The sequence below is a fragment of the Ixodes scapularis genome, unplaced genomic scaffold, assembly GCF_016920785.2.
Source record: "Ixodes scapularis isolate PalLabHiFi unplaced genomic scaffold, ASM1692078v2 PGA_scaffold10__122_contigs__length_95168666, whole genome shotgun sequence".
Classification (NCBI taxonomy): domain Eukaryota; kingdom Metazoa; phylum Arthropoda; class Arachnida; order Ixodida; family Ixodidae; genus Ixodes; species Ixodes scapularis.
In genome coordinates, this window is record NW_024609836.1 from 73,009,330 (window position 1) to 73,026,267 (window position 16,938).

The 16,938-nt window shown below is 49.0% G+C and overlaps 1 protein-coding gene and 1 non-coding gene across 2 annotated transcripts; both read left to right on the plus strand.

Annotated features, from left to right (window-relative positions):
- Nucleotides 1-8,447: 8,447 nt before the first annotated feature.
- LOC120840929 lies at nt 8,448-16,938 on the plus strand. The gene is made up of 3 exons (XM_040211716.1): nt 8,448-8,454; nt 9,705-11,962; nt 16,798-16,938. The coding sequence occupies exons 1-3, from the start codon at nt 8,448-8,450 to the stop codon at nt 16,936-16,938; spliced, it is 2,406 nt and encodes an 801-aa protein (XP_040067650.1).
- LOC115316006 lies at nt 12,156-12,343 on the plus strand. The gene has a single exon (XR_003917830.2). It is a non-coding gene; the product is annotated as a U2 spliceosomal RNA (small nuclear RNA).

The following is a 16,938-nucleotide window of genomic DNA, read 5'->3' on the forward strand; positions in this document are numbered from 1 at the left end:
TTTTTTTTTTTTCAAAACGAGACTTATGTATATGATTGTAAACCTGTTGCCTCCTCTTTTACTACATTCTTACTACCTTTACGTTGCCTCCTCTTTCACTACCTTCTGTTGTGTTCTCTTTTCTGCCCCAGTCTCAGGCTTACAAACATGTTCAACTTACACCAGCTCGCCTGCACCCTGACTATTTTTTACTTACGTACACGTTGACAAGGTTGTGCGGTCCTTGTCGATTGGACCGCACAGCCCTGCCATCGCAACAGTCGAATTAAGTACTTATAGACCTACTGCTGCACACAGGAGCGGATTTAGAGGGGGGGTCCGGATGTCCTGACCCCCCTCTACATTTCTGCATGGGTAAAATTTAGGGCGTTAAACGAGGGAGAGGGGGTTTCTAAACATATGGTACGCTGACCAATACCTAACCCCCCCGTCAGGAAATTCCTGCATTCGCCCCTGATGCACACGGTAAAGGGCCTGTGCTGGATGTACGGCAAGGAATCAGCCAAGCCTCTGTTGGCAGCTGAGAGCTGTCACTTGAAAATAGTTAAGAGTGGTGTAATTGCGTCTGCGATGGATAACGCTTGTAAAGAATCCCGTGTGTTTTGGGTTGGTGAGGTAGTTGAGTTGCAAAAGATGCGTCGTTTGGAAGCGGGCCATCACCATGATGTAATTGTTAGAGTTGTGCTCAAGGTGCTGAAGGTTTAATCCGGCTCCTGTGCAAAAACCGGTTGTGAAGAATGTTGTGTGTGTGCCTTACTACCATGGAATCTCTCACAACTTTACATCAGTGGCGAATAGGTTCGGTGTAAATTTAGTTTTCAAAGCTCAGCACAAATTAGAAAGGTCAACCCCCTTTCTGGTGGTCTTCAGGGGCGCCAGAAAAAAACATAAAAACCCAGATGTAACTTTTCAGGCAGGAGTGGTGTACGGGACCCTCTTATTTCGTCGAAACTCGTTTCGTGGAATTACGTATCGCAGACAACATTTCATGGGCACACGTTTCACGGACACACGTTTTGTCGACACGATCGTTTCATCGACACTCGTTAAGCGAATTGCACGCTGTAGGGACATCTCGTCACGCGTGTATCAAATTAGTAAGGGTTCTGACGAAGTTGCCTGTTATCGCATATATGGCTGGTCAGTCATCAAGTGGGGTCGTCTGGGTGGCAGGTTGGTGTGACCATGAATCATTTGGATCTGCCTGAATGTCCGGCTTTCAGTGACCAACACTCTAAAAAAAAATTGTGTATTCTTACACCCTTTGTCCCATATAAGACACCCCAAAAATTCAGACGTCGATCTGAGGGTACTAACTTTCACGAGAGGCTTGATAGCCGTGTGGTACAACTTATTAAAATAGCTAATGTACTGTACGTTTTAATAACTACAAAAAAAAAACAAAAAAACTTCGAGGTTTTCTTGGCTTTGCTGCAAAACATCAGTGTTTTTTTGTTTTTTTTCTGTGGTCTTTGGTACATACTTTAGCTATTTAATCAGTTATATCGCTCCGTTATCAAGCCCCTTGTAAAATGTGTGGCCGTCTGTGCTCTGTGCGTCAAGCTAAAGTTTTGGGGTGCGTTATATGGGACAAAAGGGTGTATGGTGATGCCCATTTTTTTAAAGAGTACTTTTTTGGTAGTGAAGGCCTTGACGTATATAGAAAGAGCGTTCCTTGTTCAAAGAATTTATACCCGTTTTTTTTTTTTTTTTTTTTTTTTTTTTTAAAGAAAGTTTTGAGCATTTATTTATTTATTTATTAAAGTACCCTCAGGGCCCGAAGGCATTACAGAGGGGGAGTGCACATACATGAAACAAAGCTGTTCGTATACGCGACGCAAAGTCTTACGAGATTTGGTTGTTGGAGAAAAAAACGATGATTTTGGAGCTGGAACGTGTACGCCTTGATAACATATATAGAGTAGGATCCAGCTACATATATCTTAAGTGCGAACATACGACCGCCGACTTCTCTTTACGTGCTTGTGTGCCAGGGATAGTTTTTCTCGTGAAGTTTCCTGGGGGAATTTTGTGAACATTCTGTGATGCTCGCGTTCTAGATGCGCTCATTTTCTCACTTTTGACTGATTTCTTGCCGACTTTTTATTTTACTTTAATTTTTTAATTTGTGTTTCATCATCCTATATTTCTCATCACCATCTGTTCCCCCTCCTTTCCCCTGCATTCATTCTCATCAATACTGCAATAACCCAAGCCCGTGAAACTTTTCCACAGCCAGTGAGAAAAACCTCACGTCAGGCAAACACCACCACCACCACCACATAAAAATGGAAATTAGTAATAGTTCGCAAGGAGTTGGACTCTTTTTACTGGAGTTCTTGACGTGAAAACGGTTATAAAAGCTGTGTTTGAGACTTGTTGTCTTGTCCGTTATTTTTATCGTTTCGTCTTCTCCCGTTACTATAGAAGTTGTTCACCAGCTCGCCAGTGTTTTTAAAGTGTTATAACAGAATGAACAGTTTAGTAGACCGTAAAACGATTTAATGAAATTTTTGTGAAATAATTTGATACAAAAGGGCTATATTACTTATAACAGAAAGAATAAACAGAAAGGACGGACAAGGACGGACATCCGTCCTTTCTGTTTATTCTTTCTGTTATAAGTCATCTAAACCAACGCGCTCACGTTTAACTATAGGGCTATATTCGCGTCCGTTTTCAGGCTTCTTTCAAACGTATTTTATTTTGATCCACACGCCTGGCTTGTTCCTGTCGTATCGTGTTTCTAGGGGTCCTTCTTTCTCGTTTCCACGCCGGGATCCAGCATCGGGGGTCAAAGTCGAGCCCCCATCCGGTCGAGTCGGGGTGGCTCTCCTTACGGGTCTTTGCCGCCAGCGTATTTGCTTACACTCCCGAGCTCAAAATCCTTGCACCCTCGCACATTTTGTTAGTGTTGTCATGATCCTCTGTTATGCGTCTAGCCATCGTGGAGGGCGGTGTCGGCGTGATGCGCTTGTAATCGGAAGATCTGCCGCGGTGCAAAGCGAGTTGGTTGAAATCGACGTCAATAGCTGCAGGTTGTTCGTAAAACAAAAAAAAGAAAAAAAAAATCTATCGTTCGGCAGCTTGGCGGCAATCCGGTGTGCCTTGCGGGGTAAACCCGGAAATGGTGTAGCTTTGATTGTTCACGTTGGTGATGAATTAAGTGTCCGTGGAAAAGCAGGCCAAGTTTCGAGGAAGGAACGCCGTTCGTGTACCATGCCCTGTCCCTGACCCCGAATGGAGCTGGTCGATGTTTTGCATCGTAGGAACGCTTAATGCCGTGAAGGTAAGCGAGGTTCGCGTTTGCAGCTTCGCAGTTCGCGCGGACGTCGCCGACCTCGTCGGGAAGCGGGGAAAATTCCATTGGTCGACATGGGATAAAGTTGAACAGGAGTTCGAACGCTGATGCCTGGAGTCCGGCGTACGGCTGCTGGTTCACTTGAAAGCTGGTTGCCTGGAGATAATCGCTCCAATGGTCGATGTCGCCGTTGACGTTCTTTCGCGCAGACATGGAAGTATTTTTCCGTTGGCGCGTTCGACAAAGCTGTTAGCTTCGGGAGCGTGAAGTACTCTTAGGGATGCTCTGAATGTGCCTGTCGGCGAAGTACCGCGAAGCGGAACGAGAGGTTAGGACCCTGTCGTTGTCGGTGATGACGGCTTGCGGCGTATCGAATGAGAGTACGAGTTCTATAAATCGAAGGACGTGCTCGGTCGACTTGTTAGGCACGGGGCGTGCGACAAGCGCGTGGTTGAGGTGGAACGCGGTGATCAAATACCTGTTGTCATCGGTCCTCATCTTGCGGACTATCTTGCGCCGAGAATAAACGAGAATAAACAAGACGCCAAGTACCTGATCCTACTAACGGACGCATTCTTCACAGAAAAAAATAAAATAAAAAAGTGTGTTCCTTTTTATGGTATTTCCATCTTGTTTTCTAAATTCAAACGACATCCTTATCCTTTCTCTCTCTAATTTACACCCCCCCCCCCCCCCCCCCTCCCCTTTCGCTTCCGCGCCACGCCGCCGCCGGTCCGTTGATCCCCGCGCCGTCAACACGCCGCTGCCGGAGGTATTAACACCGGCGCGCCGCCGCCGGCGATTTCTCACCGGCGCACAGGTCTAGTTGAAAGCATGCTGAAAGCCGAGACCAGTGTTGCCAACTCAAAAATTAAAAACCCGCAGTCGGAATCCCGAAAACCGCTAAAAAACCGCTAAATCCAAGTTCAGTTCATAATGCGTTTATTGGCCATAAATTAACCTCGGGGAAAAGGAGAGGAAGGGCGTCGGTAACTACGCGGTCTGGACGCTGGCACGAATTAAAAGAGAAGGGATTAGATGAAGATGTCCGACTTGGCCTCATAGATAAAATCTAGGAGGCCGTTCAGGATTCTCCAGGGATCCAGGCGGGTGGGTCCATCCCTCCAGGGAGCTAATGTCTGGTGGTCGGTGCTTTGTCCTGGCTTTCTTTGATCTGGGGCACAGGAGAGAATTTCGTTGAACCCCTCCCGAAAAAAAATCCTGGGAACGAAACGTGACGGACGCCCAGCTGCGGCGCCCGTCACACACTTCTCCCGAGTGATGTAATGTCCGCTCGTCCTCCTTGCGTTCCTCGCGCTACCGCTTCTTTTCTCGCCGAAACTGAAAACTTTGTTTCGGGTCCTCGCCGCTGCAAAAGCTGTGCGCGGAGCCAGAGTTGCGCGTTCATCTCCCTGGCTAATTATAATGCAATTAAATGCAAAGGGGCAAGCGAGCTGGACAAGAGTGACGAAAATTTTCATCTCCGTGGCGTCGTTTTTCCTGCACGGCATGTTGATCCCGCTCTTCACGTGACTAAATTCGGCGAATAGCGGCGCCGCGCGTTCGAGGCGCGTGGCGCGCTCGATACGTACGGCGGGGCGCGTGCAACGTCTATTTTCCTGCACGGCACTTGATCCGGCTCGCGTACGCGGCCCAGGTCTCGAGCGGCCCTTGGAAGCAAATGGCGGCGCAGCACTGAAATAAGCGGCCCTTGGAAGCGAATGGCGGCGGAGCACCCGCTCGTGGCACGTGTCTTGCGCATTTCCACAACAATGGTTGGCGGTACTTGTGAAAACACCTTTATCAAGGGGCTTTACCCTTAAGGGGTTCCACTATGTTCCCCGAGAAATGCTCTGTGTTACCAGATTCTCGCGCTCCAATTCTGCGACCGGGCACTTTATGGCTCCGTCGTCGAACTGCCAGGGGCAGATGCAGGAACTTCCTGAGGGGCGTGGTCAGGTGTTGGTCAGCGTACCATATGTTTAGGAACCCCCTACCCCTCTCCTTTGTTTTTTTGCCATAAATTTTGCACATGCAGAAATCAAGGTGGGGTCAGGACATCCCGACCCCCCCCCCCCCCCTCTAAGTCCGTCCCTGGATACTACCCATTAACTGTAAACAAGTCGCTTTTCGCAGCGGCTCCTGGGCAATGCTGGAGGCCTATTCGCGTTCGCCCAAATTGCATTCCATCTAATAACATGCTGTCTCCACGGCCGAAGTCATCGGTTACAAGAAATAAGTGATCACAATCGAAGAAGACAGGACGACGGGCCATATTTGCTCGAAAATACTGAAGAATACGAGAGACATCTCCTGTTTATTTCTTCAGCTCATTTTTAACCAGTCATTGTCAGACGGCTGCGTTCCAACGGACTGGAAGATTGGCCGCGTCATTCCTGTCTTCAAAAGCGGAGATCGATCCCTTCCTGATAACTATCGTCCCATATCGCTCATATGCATTGCATCGAAGCTTTTAGAGCATATCATCCTCTCTAACGTTATGAATCACCTAACCTGTAATAACTTTTTTTTTCTCCATAACCAGCATGGTTTTCGCCAGGGTTATTCCTGCGACACCCAACTTTTTGAATTTTCTCACGACCTGCACACTAACCTTGACTCGCTCTCTCAAACGGATGCCATCTTCATAGACTTTTCGAAAGCTTTCGATCGGGTTCCTCACCTACGCCTACTCGCAAAACTATCGCGACTCAATATTGATCCCTTAATCGTATCTTGGATTCGCAGCTTTCTCTCATCCAGAGTCCAATATACAGTCGTCAACACTTTAGAATCAAGCCTTACCGATGTTTTGTCTGGGGTCCCACAAGGGTCCACTTCTTTCCTTGATCTTTATTAACGACCTTCCAAATTCTATCACCTCTAACATACGTTTATTTGCTGATGATTGTGTCATTTATCGCCAAATAAATTGCTCCTCCGATCACCTTCTTCTTCAAAAAGACCTCGATAATATAACCAAATGGTGTGATCAATGGCTAATGTTACTATATACCACTCTAAATGTAAGTTTGTCTGTTTTTCTCGAAAACATTCCCCATCTCTTTTCAAATATTCTCTAGGCTCATCAACAATTGAGTGTGTTCAATCGTACAAATACCTTGGCGTTCATTTTTCTTCCCCTATGTCTTGGACCCTCCACATTGACTCCATACATGCCGAAGCTTCCAGAACGCTTGGTTACATTCGACGTTGTCTGCACTCAGCCCCTCCAGCTTTGCGCCAGCTGGCCTACGAAACTTTTGTGCGTCCGAAGATTGAGTATGCTGCTGCCATTTGGTCCCCACACCAGATTTACCTCACTAACACCTTAGAATCAATTCAGAATCGTGCTGCCCGATTCATTCTTTCTAATTATGAACGCACTGCCAGTGTGTCGGCCATAAAGGCTTCCTTATGCCTCCCCACTCTCATTTCTCGCCGAAGAATATCACGCATCTGTCTTTTCCAGAAGATTTTTTATTAACACCCTCTACTCAGGCAGTCTCTACTGTTAGAACCGCATCGTTCATCCCGACGACTTTTTAACTCCCTTAGTGTACGTCGCATCCATGGTTCCACTGTCACCTTTAACAACTCATTTCTTCCCCTTGCCATAATAGAGTGGAACAATCTACCGGACCGTGTAGTGCTCATCAGTGACCCCGACCTCTTCAGATATGCTGTATCGTCTATATTTAATATGTAATCAGTGCGATGCTCCTACCTATGGCCAGTGCTCAGCCACATCTTGTTTCTACGTTTTGTTTTTTGTATAAAAGTTCTACTTGTGTGCTTCTTTGTATTGCCCCCCCCTTATGTAATGCCCCTGGCGGGGCCTTTAAGGGATAATAAATGAAATGAAATATCTTTCCAATCCCCTCTTTGCGGAAGTGAGACATTGTCTGTTCCTGTTTATTTTTCTACTACTGTTAACGTTTTTTTTCTCATTCTGCCCCAGTATCGGTTTAAAGTAATCGTTGTATGGTAAAAATTATCTTTCGGAATAACCAGAAGCAAAAACCTAAGCAGCGAACCAGAAGAGTTGGTTGGGTCCTGCTCACTCTGGAAATATCCCGGGCGACTACTTTCCCGTACAACTCCCGGAGAGACAATCATCGCATTTACGGAGGCAGCTCAGCGAATGACGATGCCGAAACATATGTCTAGACCAAAAAACGCAGTATGAGTTGCAATGCAAGATTGACGAACTCAGACTGCGTTTGTCGGTTCAAACATGTTTCGGCATCGTCATTCGCTGGCTCTCCGAGTGTTGCGCGGAAAAGTAGACGCACGGGCTTTTTAATCTCGGCGACAAAATGGTCAAAGTGTTCGCGTCGTTCGTGTGTTATGAGAATTCCCTTCTTTTTGCTAGCACGCCCGCAATCGAATTCGTCGTAGAGTCCGCCGACCGCGGAGGGACCGTCCCCGAGCGAAACGCCGGGACAAACCCTCGCCCGCCTTGCCCCTGGTAAAAACGCGAAACCTCTGGGCGAACCGGGCCAGCGCGCACCCGTACACAAACACGCCTGCGTACATACACACGCACGCGCAAGCAGTCCGCCCCGCAGTCCCGAACTTCCCGAACGCCCGTAGCGCGTTCCCAAGGCCGGACGGAAAGATAAGCCAAGCCCCTCAGTCGGACGAAAAGATAAGCCAAGACCCATTTGAAGGCACTCTAACAACAATACCCTCTCCCCGTTTTTTTTTTTTTTTCTATGCGTGGATTTGCTTGCACCTTGGACCCAACAAACTAACAAAAACAAACAAACAAACAAACAAACAAGCAGAAATGCTGTTGGCCAGACAGGAACTGCCCTCCCTTTTAGCTTCTCTTGCACTTTGACCCCCTTGCCCACGTGCAGGCGCTTTTCTTTCTTTTTTGTTGTTTCGTTTCCGGACGCCTCCTTGCGGAGTTTTAAGTTTTAATCGGCAGCTCCTTCATTTGTCTTTCTTCGTCAGGTTTGCTGCGTTGTCTAGCCCTGTGTGAGTACCCCTATTTCGGTATGGCTTTAACGCGTGTGATGTGGTTCAAATGTCGCGAGCCGGGCGGTGTGTACATGTTTGCGGATGTCAGTGGTTCAAGTTCAACGATGCGGCTGGGCTCTTTAATGACCTTATCGTCTCTGTTTGATGGGGGGTGATAATGACAGGTAGGCCTAATGGCAGTCGTTTCTTCTTGTCGCCGTGGCTGGCCGTCAGCCGTACTTTCGTGCACCCGGTAACGTCAGAATGCGAGCGTTTTTGTTGCCTCGCGCACGCTTTGACGAGATGTCGGGTTTCTTGTCTGTTTTTGCAGCGTGGTTTTGGTATTCTGCCGAAATGGCGTTCTTTCTTTGTGCACGCGCTCGTGTTCGGAAACCGTCGCTTCCTTCGTCGGCTAGACTGCGTGTCACTTTCAAGTTTCATTAACGTTTAGGCTGCAACGTAGGTGTGTTTTTCTGCACGTGACAATTCTTTTTCCGCAATTTAAAGCGATTTACCCGCCTTTTAAAATTAGTCCGAAGAATCTGGACTGAACGGGGGACTAGGGCCATCTAGTGAATGAGCTGCGAACTAAAGCGCCGAAACGATGCTGGCGCCATCTCGCGCAAACCACTCACAACCGTCTGGGAACAGGAGTCCGCGTCGTCATGGCGGCGTCGGCGGCGTCTTTACGAGCATTCACGACTGCTTTTCTCGATCAAGCAGGTTTCTCAGTTGCGATACCGACGCTTCGACGTTCTCAAATTGGATGCACATGTCTCGCCAGATGTGTATTTCACGAAGTTCGAAATACTTTATTCAAGGTTCTCGTTATAAAAGGATATGAACCGGACGTTGAGTGACTACTTTTTGGGGGCAGAAGCTCTCCGTCAACTCCGGGATCCTCAGTTCACTTAATATTTGTGCGTTTTCCCCTTGATGTATCTCACTAGATCTTTTCTCGAGTATTAGTATTTGGCAGCCGTGCTCTCGGTTTGTGGTGGTTTGTGGACGAACATGATCGTCTGCCATTTTTGATAGCAGACGACGTTTCGCCGGAAGCACTTTGAGACATCCGGATTTTGAATCTGTCCGAATACATGTTGCGTTTGATTTTTAAAGTGCTTCATATGTTATTCCGAATTGTTTTGCTCGCAGTTTTATGAAGGTTTCCTGTGATTTGCGGTGCACCTTTTGAGTTTGTTGGCGAGTCGAGAGATGGCGATGAGGTCTCTCGTACGATGTCGACGTCTTGTCTAGAGGGCTTATTTTAATTAATTCCTCATTAATTGAGACATTTCGAAATTGCACACTATAGGAGAGTTGTGCTTGATGCGACGTGACCTCGGAAAAGCCTACCGGTGTCCACTTTGGCGCTGGGAAGCCATGCGCGTTTGTTGACCTCTTTGCGGGGTGGTATGTGCTCTTGGGGTTCAAGCCTTGAAGGACTTGAAATTAAAAGACAATTGGGGGTATCGCTTCTCGGCCTTTTGGCTAAGATCAAAGTGTAGTGATGGTGGCGACCGGCTCACCTACCACCACTGGAGGACCGTGGACCCGGAGGGGAGCTTCCTAGCGGCTGCCTTCAACTGTTGCCTACGACACCGGCGAGTTCCTGCATGCTGGAAGGCGTCCCGTACGGTGCTCATCCACAAGAAAGGCGAGAAGAGGGACCCCACAAACTGGCGCCCCATATCCCTTGGTAACACGATTGCCAAACTGTATGCTGGATGCCTGGCATCCCGGCTGCAGGGGTGGTTGTGCGATCACGGGATCCTGTCGCAATGCCAAAAGGGGTTCCTGCCGCACGACGGTGTGTTCGAACACAACTTCGTGCTGCAGGAGCGCCTTGACGCGGCGCGAACAGGTGGTGGTGACCTGTGCGTGGCGTTCCTCGACTACGCCAACGCCTTCGGGTCAGTGGCCCACAACGCACTCGTCGACTCGGTTCGAGGTGCGGGCACTGGGGACGCCTTCGCCAGCATCATCCAGGACCTGTACGAGGACAACACGACGGTCATCATCAGCGAGGGAGGCACAACAGAGCCGGTCGCCATCAAAGCAGGGATCCGGCAGGGCTGCCCACTCAGCGGGCTCCTTTTCAACCTCGTACTAGACCCAGTGATCCGGGCGGTGCAGGGAGGCCAACGGCAACACAAGATCCTGGCCTACGCCGACGACCTCACCCCCATGGGAGGCAGCCCTACCGAGCTGCAAACAAGGATCAACGTCGTCACCGCGCTGTCCTCCGGGCTCGGGCTCCAGCTGAACCCATCTAAGTGTCGGACCCTTCACCTGACTGGGCGGCAGCCTGTGGGCACGAGGCCTACAACATTCTGCATCGGGGAAGCAGAAATCCCCCACATGACCGACTTCGAGGCGCACACTTTCCTGGGCCGCCCCGTGGGCTACAGGGTCCTGCCCGACACCGCCTGCGTGGACGACGCGATCGCCCTGGGGAGATGCCTGCTGTCCTCAATGCTGGCTCCCTGGCAGAGGCTGGACGCCATAAAAACATTCCTCTACCCGGCCCTGAACTTCGCCATGCGAGTTGGGGCTGTGGGAAAGGAAGAATGGCGCCGCCTGGACGACACCCTGCGACCCCTCATCAAACGAACGCTGTACCTGCCAGCAAACTCCTCAAACAAATACCTCTACGGGAGTGCAGGTGCAGGGGTCGCAGGGATCCCGGAAGCAGCCGACATAAGCGACGCGTGCCGCATTGATGGTGCGTTCAAGCTGCTCTCGTCGCCAGACAGCGAGGTACGTGACCTGGCACTGCAGGCGGTGACCAGGGTGACTGAGAAGCGGCTCAGGAGACCAGTTGCAGCAGAAGACGTGGCGGCCTACCTATCCGGAGACACCGAAGGCGACTTCAGAGCAACGTCAACGCAGCTCCAGTCGGTGTGGACAGAGGCCCGCAAAGCCTCCCGACGCGCCGGCGTGACCTGGGAGCTGGTGCCTGAAGGAGCCAGGATCGCCTGTGGGGGAACTACCATCTCCCCCAAGCATCGCCACAAGGTGATCCGGACACTCCGAGGCATCTCGACAGCAGCAAACGACAGAGCGCTGCACCAACAACCCAGCCAGGGAAAGGCGATGGAGTGTGTCGCCGCTGATCGCGCCAGCTCTCACTTCATGCGGTCAGGGCGATACACCCGTTTCACCGACTGGCGGTTCATCCACCGGGCACGTCTCAACCTGCTGCCACTCAACGGAGCGCGTCCATGGGCCTCGGCCGTCGACCAACGTTGCAGGGCGTGTGGCTACCAGCAAGAAACCTTGCCACACGTCGTTTGCCACTGCATGGTCCAGAGCCAGGCCCTGACGCGGCGTCACAACAACATCGTGAACCGCATCAAGGCAGCAGCAACGCCCAAGTTCACGGTGACGCACGAAAACCAGCCGGTCGGGGAGTCAAGCCTGCGCCCAGACCTGGTGCTGGCGAGGGGTGAGGAGGCCATCATCATTGACGTCACCTGCCCCTTTGACAACAGACGTGCAGCGCTGCTGGAGGCGCGGCAACAGAAAATTGAGAAGTATGAGGCCATCAAGCAGTACCTGTGCCGCCGCTACCAGCGCGTGACTGTTGCTGCCGTGATCGTGGGTGCGTTAGGGTCCTGGGACCCAGACAATGATGCCACCCTCAGGAGACTATGCAGCAGGTCATATCTACGACTAATGAAGAAACTCATTGTGAGTGAGACGATAGCAAGCTCCAGGGACATATATGCTAGCCACATTGCTGGGAAGCGCCTTTAGAATATGTATATTTTCGTCTTTTTAGCATTGTATTAGCAATTTTTTTCTCTTATAACCAGTGTATAATTTCCCTAGCTAGCCAATGTATAAAATTCCCACTAACATTACGACTTGTACAGCTTCCCATACTCCCTGTATATGTAAATAACATGCAATAAAATCTCTGTTCTTATCAGCTTAATATCTGATACGGGTCCTATTTGGACCCAAGATATTAATCTTATTTTTGGAATGCGGCGTAGTGCTTGAGGTTTACCTCACCTATGCCACGGGTTGGCCCGGTATTGCACTGCCTCCGGGATCGGCCCACCCCCCTCACGGGGGGAAATCTATAAATCCAAAGACAGAATCACAATTCACATGCCAGTCCAGTGCTGCTGGTATTCCTCTGCGTGACCCTACTCTGGTGTGCGACTGAGGCCTGTGCGCTGTGAGTGATGCGGAATGATTGATATGTTGGAAGTGTCATAATTTATGTGCTCTTTGCTCAATCTGAACAGGATCCTGGTGAGCGATGACGAGGTCTTGCTGTTTTCAAGGTTGCATTCCTACTGAAGAGATGTCCTTGAAGCTGTTCTGTGGTTAACCTTTGTGACCTCTGGCAAGCCATATCCGTGGTCAGCGGAGTTGTGTGGATGTGGTGTGACGTGAACACTGCAACAAGGCCTTTTTCGCAGTGTGGTGCTCTTGTGAAATGACTGTGAGGTGCTAGCTCTGGTGACAACGGCAGTAGTTGTGTGCCTTCGAACGCTTTCTTACGGTGTTGAAAGGTGCACAATCCTGTGAAATGTTAGCATTGACAAATAGCAGTAGTGGCGTGCATTTTAACTCTTTGTCGCAGCACTGAAAGTGAGGTGCTCCTGTGAGGTGTCAGTGTTGGTGACAAGAGTAGCAGCGACCTGTCTTTCAATGTCTTGTCACAGTGTTCAAGAGCTTGGTGCCTCCTGAGAAGTGATTGTGAGGTGTTGGCATAGGCAAATGTGGCAATATCTATGAGTGATGGGGTGAAACTTCGGAGGTTCGGTTTTGAACTGGTTCAGAAGATTCCAAAGCTCTTTGGGTGAAATTTCGGGTGTTTCGAAGGTGTGGCAGTTTTGTGATTTTGTTGACGTTGTCAGTGTTTTTGAAGTCTGAACCTCCATACAGACTGAAATCCAATCCGTTTTTGATTCATTTTCTGTGTTGCAGCAATACATACCAGGTTGCTCGCAGTGTGTGTGTGGGGGGTCTTCATAGGTCCTAGAATCTCATGCCGAGGTTTGCAGGCACGTTGACCCATAGGGCACATTCTTGATCCGTGTGCGAAGTGACTGCCGAACTGACGACAGGAGCTTAAAAAGCAAAGCTCTATGGTAGCTTATGGATGTCCAAGTGTCAGAGCTCTGGGTGTGGTCTGTAGGCCTCCCAAACGTTTTGGTCATGAATCACGGTTACTAATCAGCGATTTCATTTCCATTCTGGATACACGCTGCCAGTGGTCTTCAGCGAAGCATTCTGTGTGGAAGGCGGCCAATTGTGATGCATGAGCAATAAATGCCTTTGGGTAAGTAATGAATTTTTCTAAAGTGTGTTGATGAGAAGTCCGGGGTGGAACTTCGTTTGTAAAAAAGTCGTTCGACCAACTGAGTTTCACATGCCAACTGTGTTGTCAACGTAAACCGCAATGTTCCCGGCACTTGGAATGAACACCACACACATTGTTGAGCGATTGATGCAATGAAAACGAGCGTTGTGATTTGCGATCATCGATTTCACCTACCTGCCCGCTTTGTTTTGGTCACGTCGTGACGTGACTAGTAAAGTTTGTAAATCAAAACCATCTTGATCAACGACGCATAATCTCAATATTTTGTGTCGTGTTGTCAGTTAGTTACATTTAGTATTTATATTAAAAATTGTAATTATTTCATATGGTTTACAATATTGCAGGGGTGGCCAAGCTGCGGCTCTTCGCGTGTTAAAGCGCGGCTCGCGGCTCCCTCCCCTACTCCCCCCCCCCCCCCTTCCACTTTCACGCCTCCCTCCCGGTCACACGAGCACTTCCCCAAGTAGAGAAATGGAGCGCGTTTTGATATCGAAAGACAGGTTGCGGTTTGTTAGTCTTGTGCTACTGCTACCTTACGTACAGTTGGACTGCTTTTGACTCTGATAAATTGAAAGTAGTCCGAGAGCCCTGAACAAAAGTTTGCCCCCCCCCCCCCCCCCCCCTTCGCAGCTTTTGGAAGTTTCGTGATTCTGTTTGCGGCTCTTAGGCCGGGTCAGCCTGGCCACCCCTGCAATATTGCAATGCGTCGGAACTATCCAAACTTACCTGAAACGCACCGAGGTTCGGATACTCTTCCCAAACTTTCCGAAACCTTTGTTTTGGAAAAAGTTTTGCCCCATCACTAATATCTATAAAGGATGAGACAAAGCCATGTTCCGTTGGGCTACCCACCAAGCCCGTGTCCTGTACACTTTGATTCTTTTATTTAGCCACATCTCCCCTTCTCGGATGGAGAACAGAATAGAGGACAAAATGACGGTTGTAAATGTATGGCAAACATGAGTACACACAAAATTTGCTTACACATCACAGCACACATGTTTACACATACTGTTTTTTTTCCCCTTCCCAAGCTCTGGCAAAAACCTATGCAGCTTATATCATCAGGACACCTATTTACATTCCCGTTTTTCCCGTATCTGTCGCCTTCCAAGGCAAAGCCCATCTCTGTCTGGGTGTAGACCTACCGTAATATCCCGAGTCATCGCCCACCCCCCAACCGCCTGAAATTCTTTAAAAAAGTGGGGTGGGCCATGTCTCGGTGGGTGAGCACAAACACTTGAAAAAAAGCGGAAAAAACCGCCTATTTTTTTCTGCGTATCTAGCGCTGATGCACAAGAGATACATCAAACTCAAAACTCGATTTAGTTTCATTGTTCTATAGAAAAAAATGCTCACGAAAGAATATTTTACTATAGCGAAGTCCGATGCTTGCATACGCGCTAGAAACACCGCCGGTCTGCATATAGCACGAACCTTTGTTCCGTGAAAGAATGTCACCATTATGTTCTCCTGGTTAGTAAAAAAAAAAGAAAGAAAAGTCTACAAGAAAATAGAAAAACCGACCAGGCACAAGGAGCGAGCGAGCGAGCGAGCGAGCGGACCAAAGAAGCGACCAAGAGCAATGCTGGGAAAGCGGGAAAGCCGGCGGTCGCGTTGGCAAATACTTTGGCGTCGGGCCAAGTCGTGCGCCTTGTCAATTGCAAGCTCTTGCGAAACTTTCTTGTTTGGTGCGTACATATGTGCGTCCGTGCACGGCGGGCTATCAATGCACGGTTGGGACGCTCTGCAAACGTTTGTGTAGGACGTTCCAGCAAAGCTTTATTTATGCTTTGGCTTTGCCTAAAATATTGCACAACCGCGGTCGCGACGGGCGGGAAGAAGGAGCGGGTTCGCGGTGACCTTACTTCGGCGGAGACATACTTTGACCTAACACTCCGCGGTTATTTTGTTATCTCCATCGTTTTCTTTTCGCACGGACACACGACCACTTTGGGATCGCTCACGGAGGAAATGCGTAAACAAAAAGAAGTGTCTTTCCCTCCTTCGTTTTATTTTGTCACGGACGTCCTCGGACTGGAAGGTCCCCGGCGTCGTCATTCGGGTAGGATGAGTGTTCGCGGATCGCAGAGTCCGCGCTGGGGTATTTGAAGGGGTGGGCGATGACTCGGTGTTTTTTCGGAAATCGATATTGGCCCAAAAAATGGGGTGGGCGATGGCTCGGGGATGGGCGATGACTCGGGATATTACGGTACTTATTTGACTCGCCTTTGAAGCCAATGCTCACCTTTGCACAAGTATAGACCTACTTCTCAAACATGTTGCTCCCGTTTGAACTCGAGTCCATGCCTGCGGTGTTTTTTCTTGTCTGCGGCGTAAACTCTGCCCTGATGTGCCGTCCGAGCCGGTCACGTTGGCAGCCTCTCTTTACCAGCGACTGTGTGGAACTGTACAGCTCTACCTTGCTGACGCTGCGCGTGATCCTCTGGTGGTTGCACTTCATGTAGGCGGTCCGGTGAATAAAGATACATCTTCCTGTGTTGTTGCAATTGATGAAAATGGTATGATTCTGCTCTCTTCGGAGGAATATGCAGCAAAATTGGCAACAAGTACACTGATGTAGCAGTAGATCAACATTGTGTTGGCTCTGTCGTCTCCACCATCCGTGGTAACTTTGCAGCAGGTCATATTGCGACTAATTTGGAAACGCAACGAGCGAGACTTCAAAAATGGAGGTCCACTTTACCGGGAAATGATTGCCTATGAACCATTGTCTATTTATGGAGGAAGTGCCCCCGATGACCCATCATTCCCAACTGCGTGAAAATATCAAGACCACTTCTGCCCATTCCGCTTGTCTGCCCCTTTGATAATATAGCTTCACAATTAAATCACCGGGAATAGTGAAACATGCTTCAAACTTGTCTTGCATACCATCGAAGTCTTGGATTTTATTTTAATTCACTTCATGTATGTCAAAGCAGCTAATATCTGTCCCATAGAGAAAGTATATGAAGATGCATTTAAGCAACGCTATAAACATTTTCTGCACAAATTACCCCTTGACATAAAGCAGTGATTTACATTCGTGGAAATGGAGCGTGCTAATTAAGTTACGGTGCTTGAGGAGAATAACATAGAGGACGAAAACCGCGAAAAGCGGGTCTAAAAAAGGTTTATCCCGGGGTAAGGTTTAAATGAAATTTCAGCTTTACAACCGCAGGTGCTCTGCGGTTGCCCTGCGACGTTGCAACACGCAGTCCCGGTTTATCTGCAAAATGAGGCTCATGCATGCAAAATCGCAGTTTTCCTGGCCTGTGATTTGAGAAAATACGCATACAAAGAAAATAAAACGTTGAAATAA

Bases quoted from the DNA above. Each gene is read 5' to 3' on its own strand.
- LOC120840929 (XM_040211716.1), top strand. The intron at 11,963-16,797 runs GTGAGTGAGACG...TTACAACCGCAG, and splicing joins GACTAATGAAGAAACTCATT to GTGCTCTGCGGTTGCCCTGC.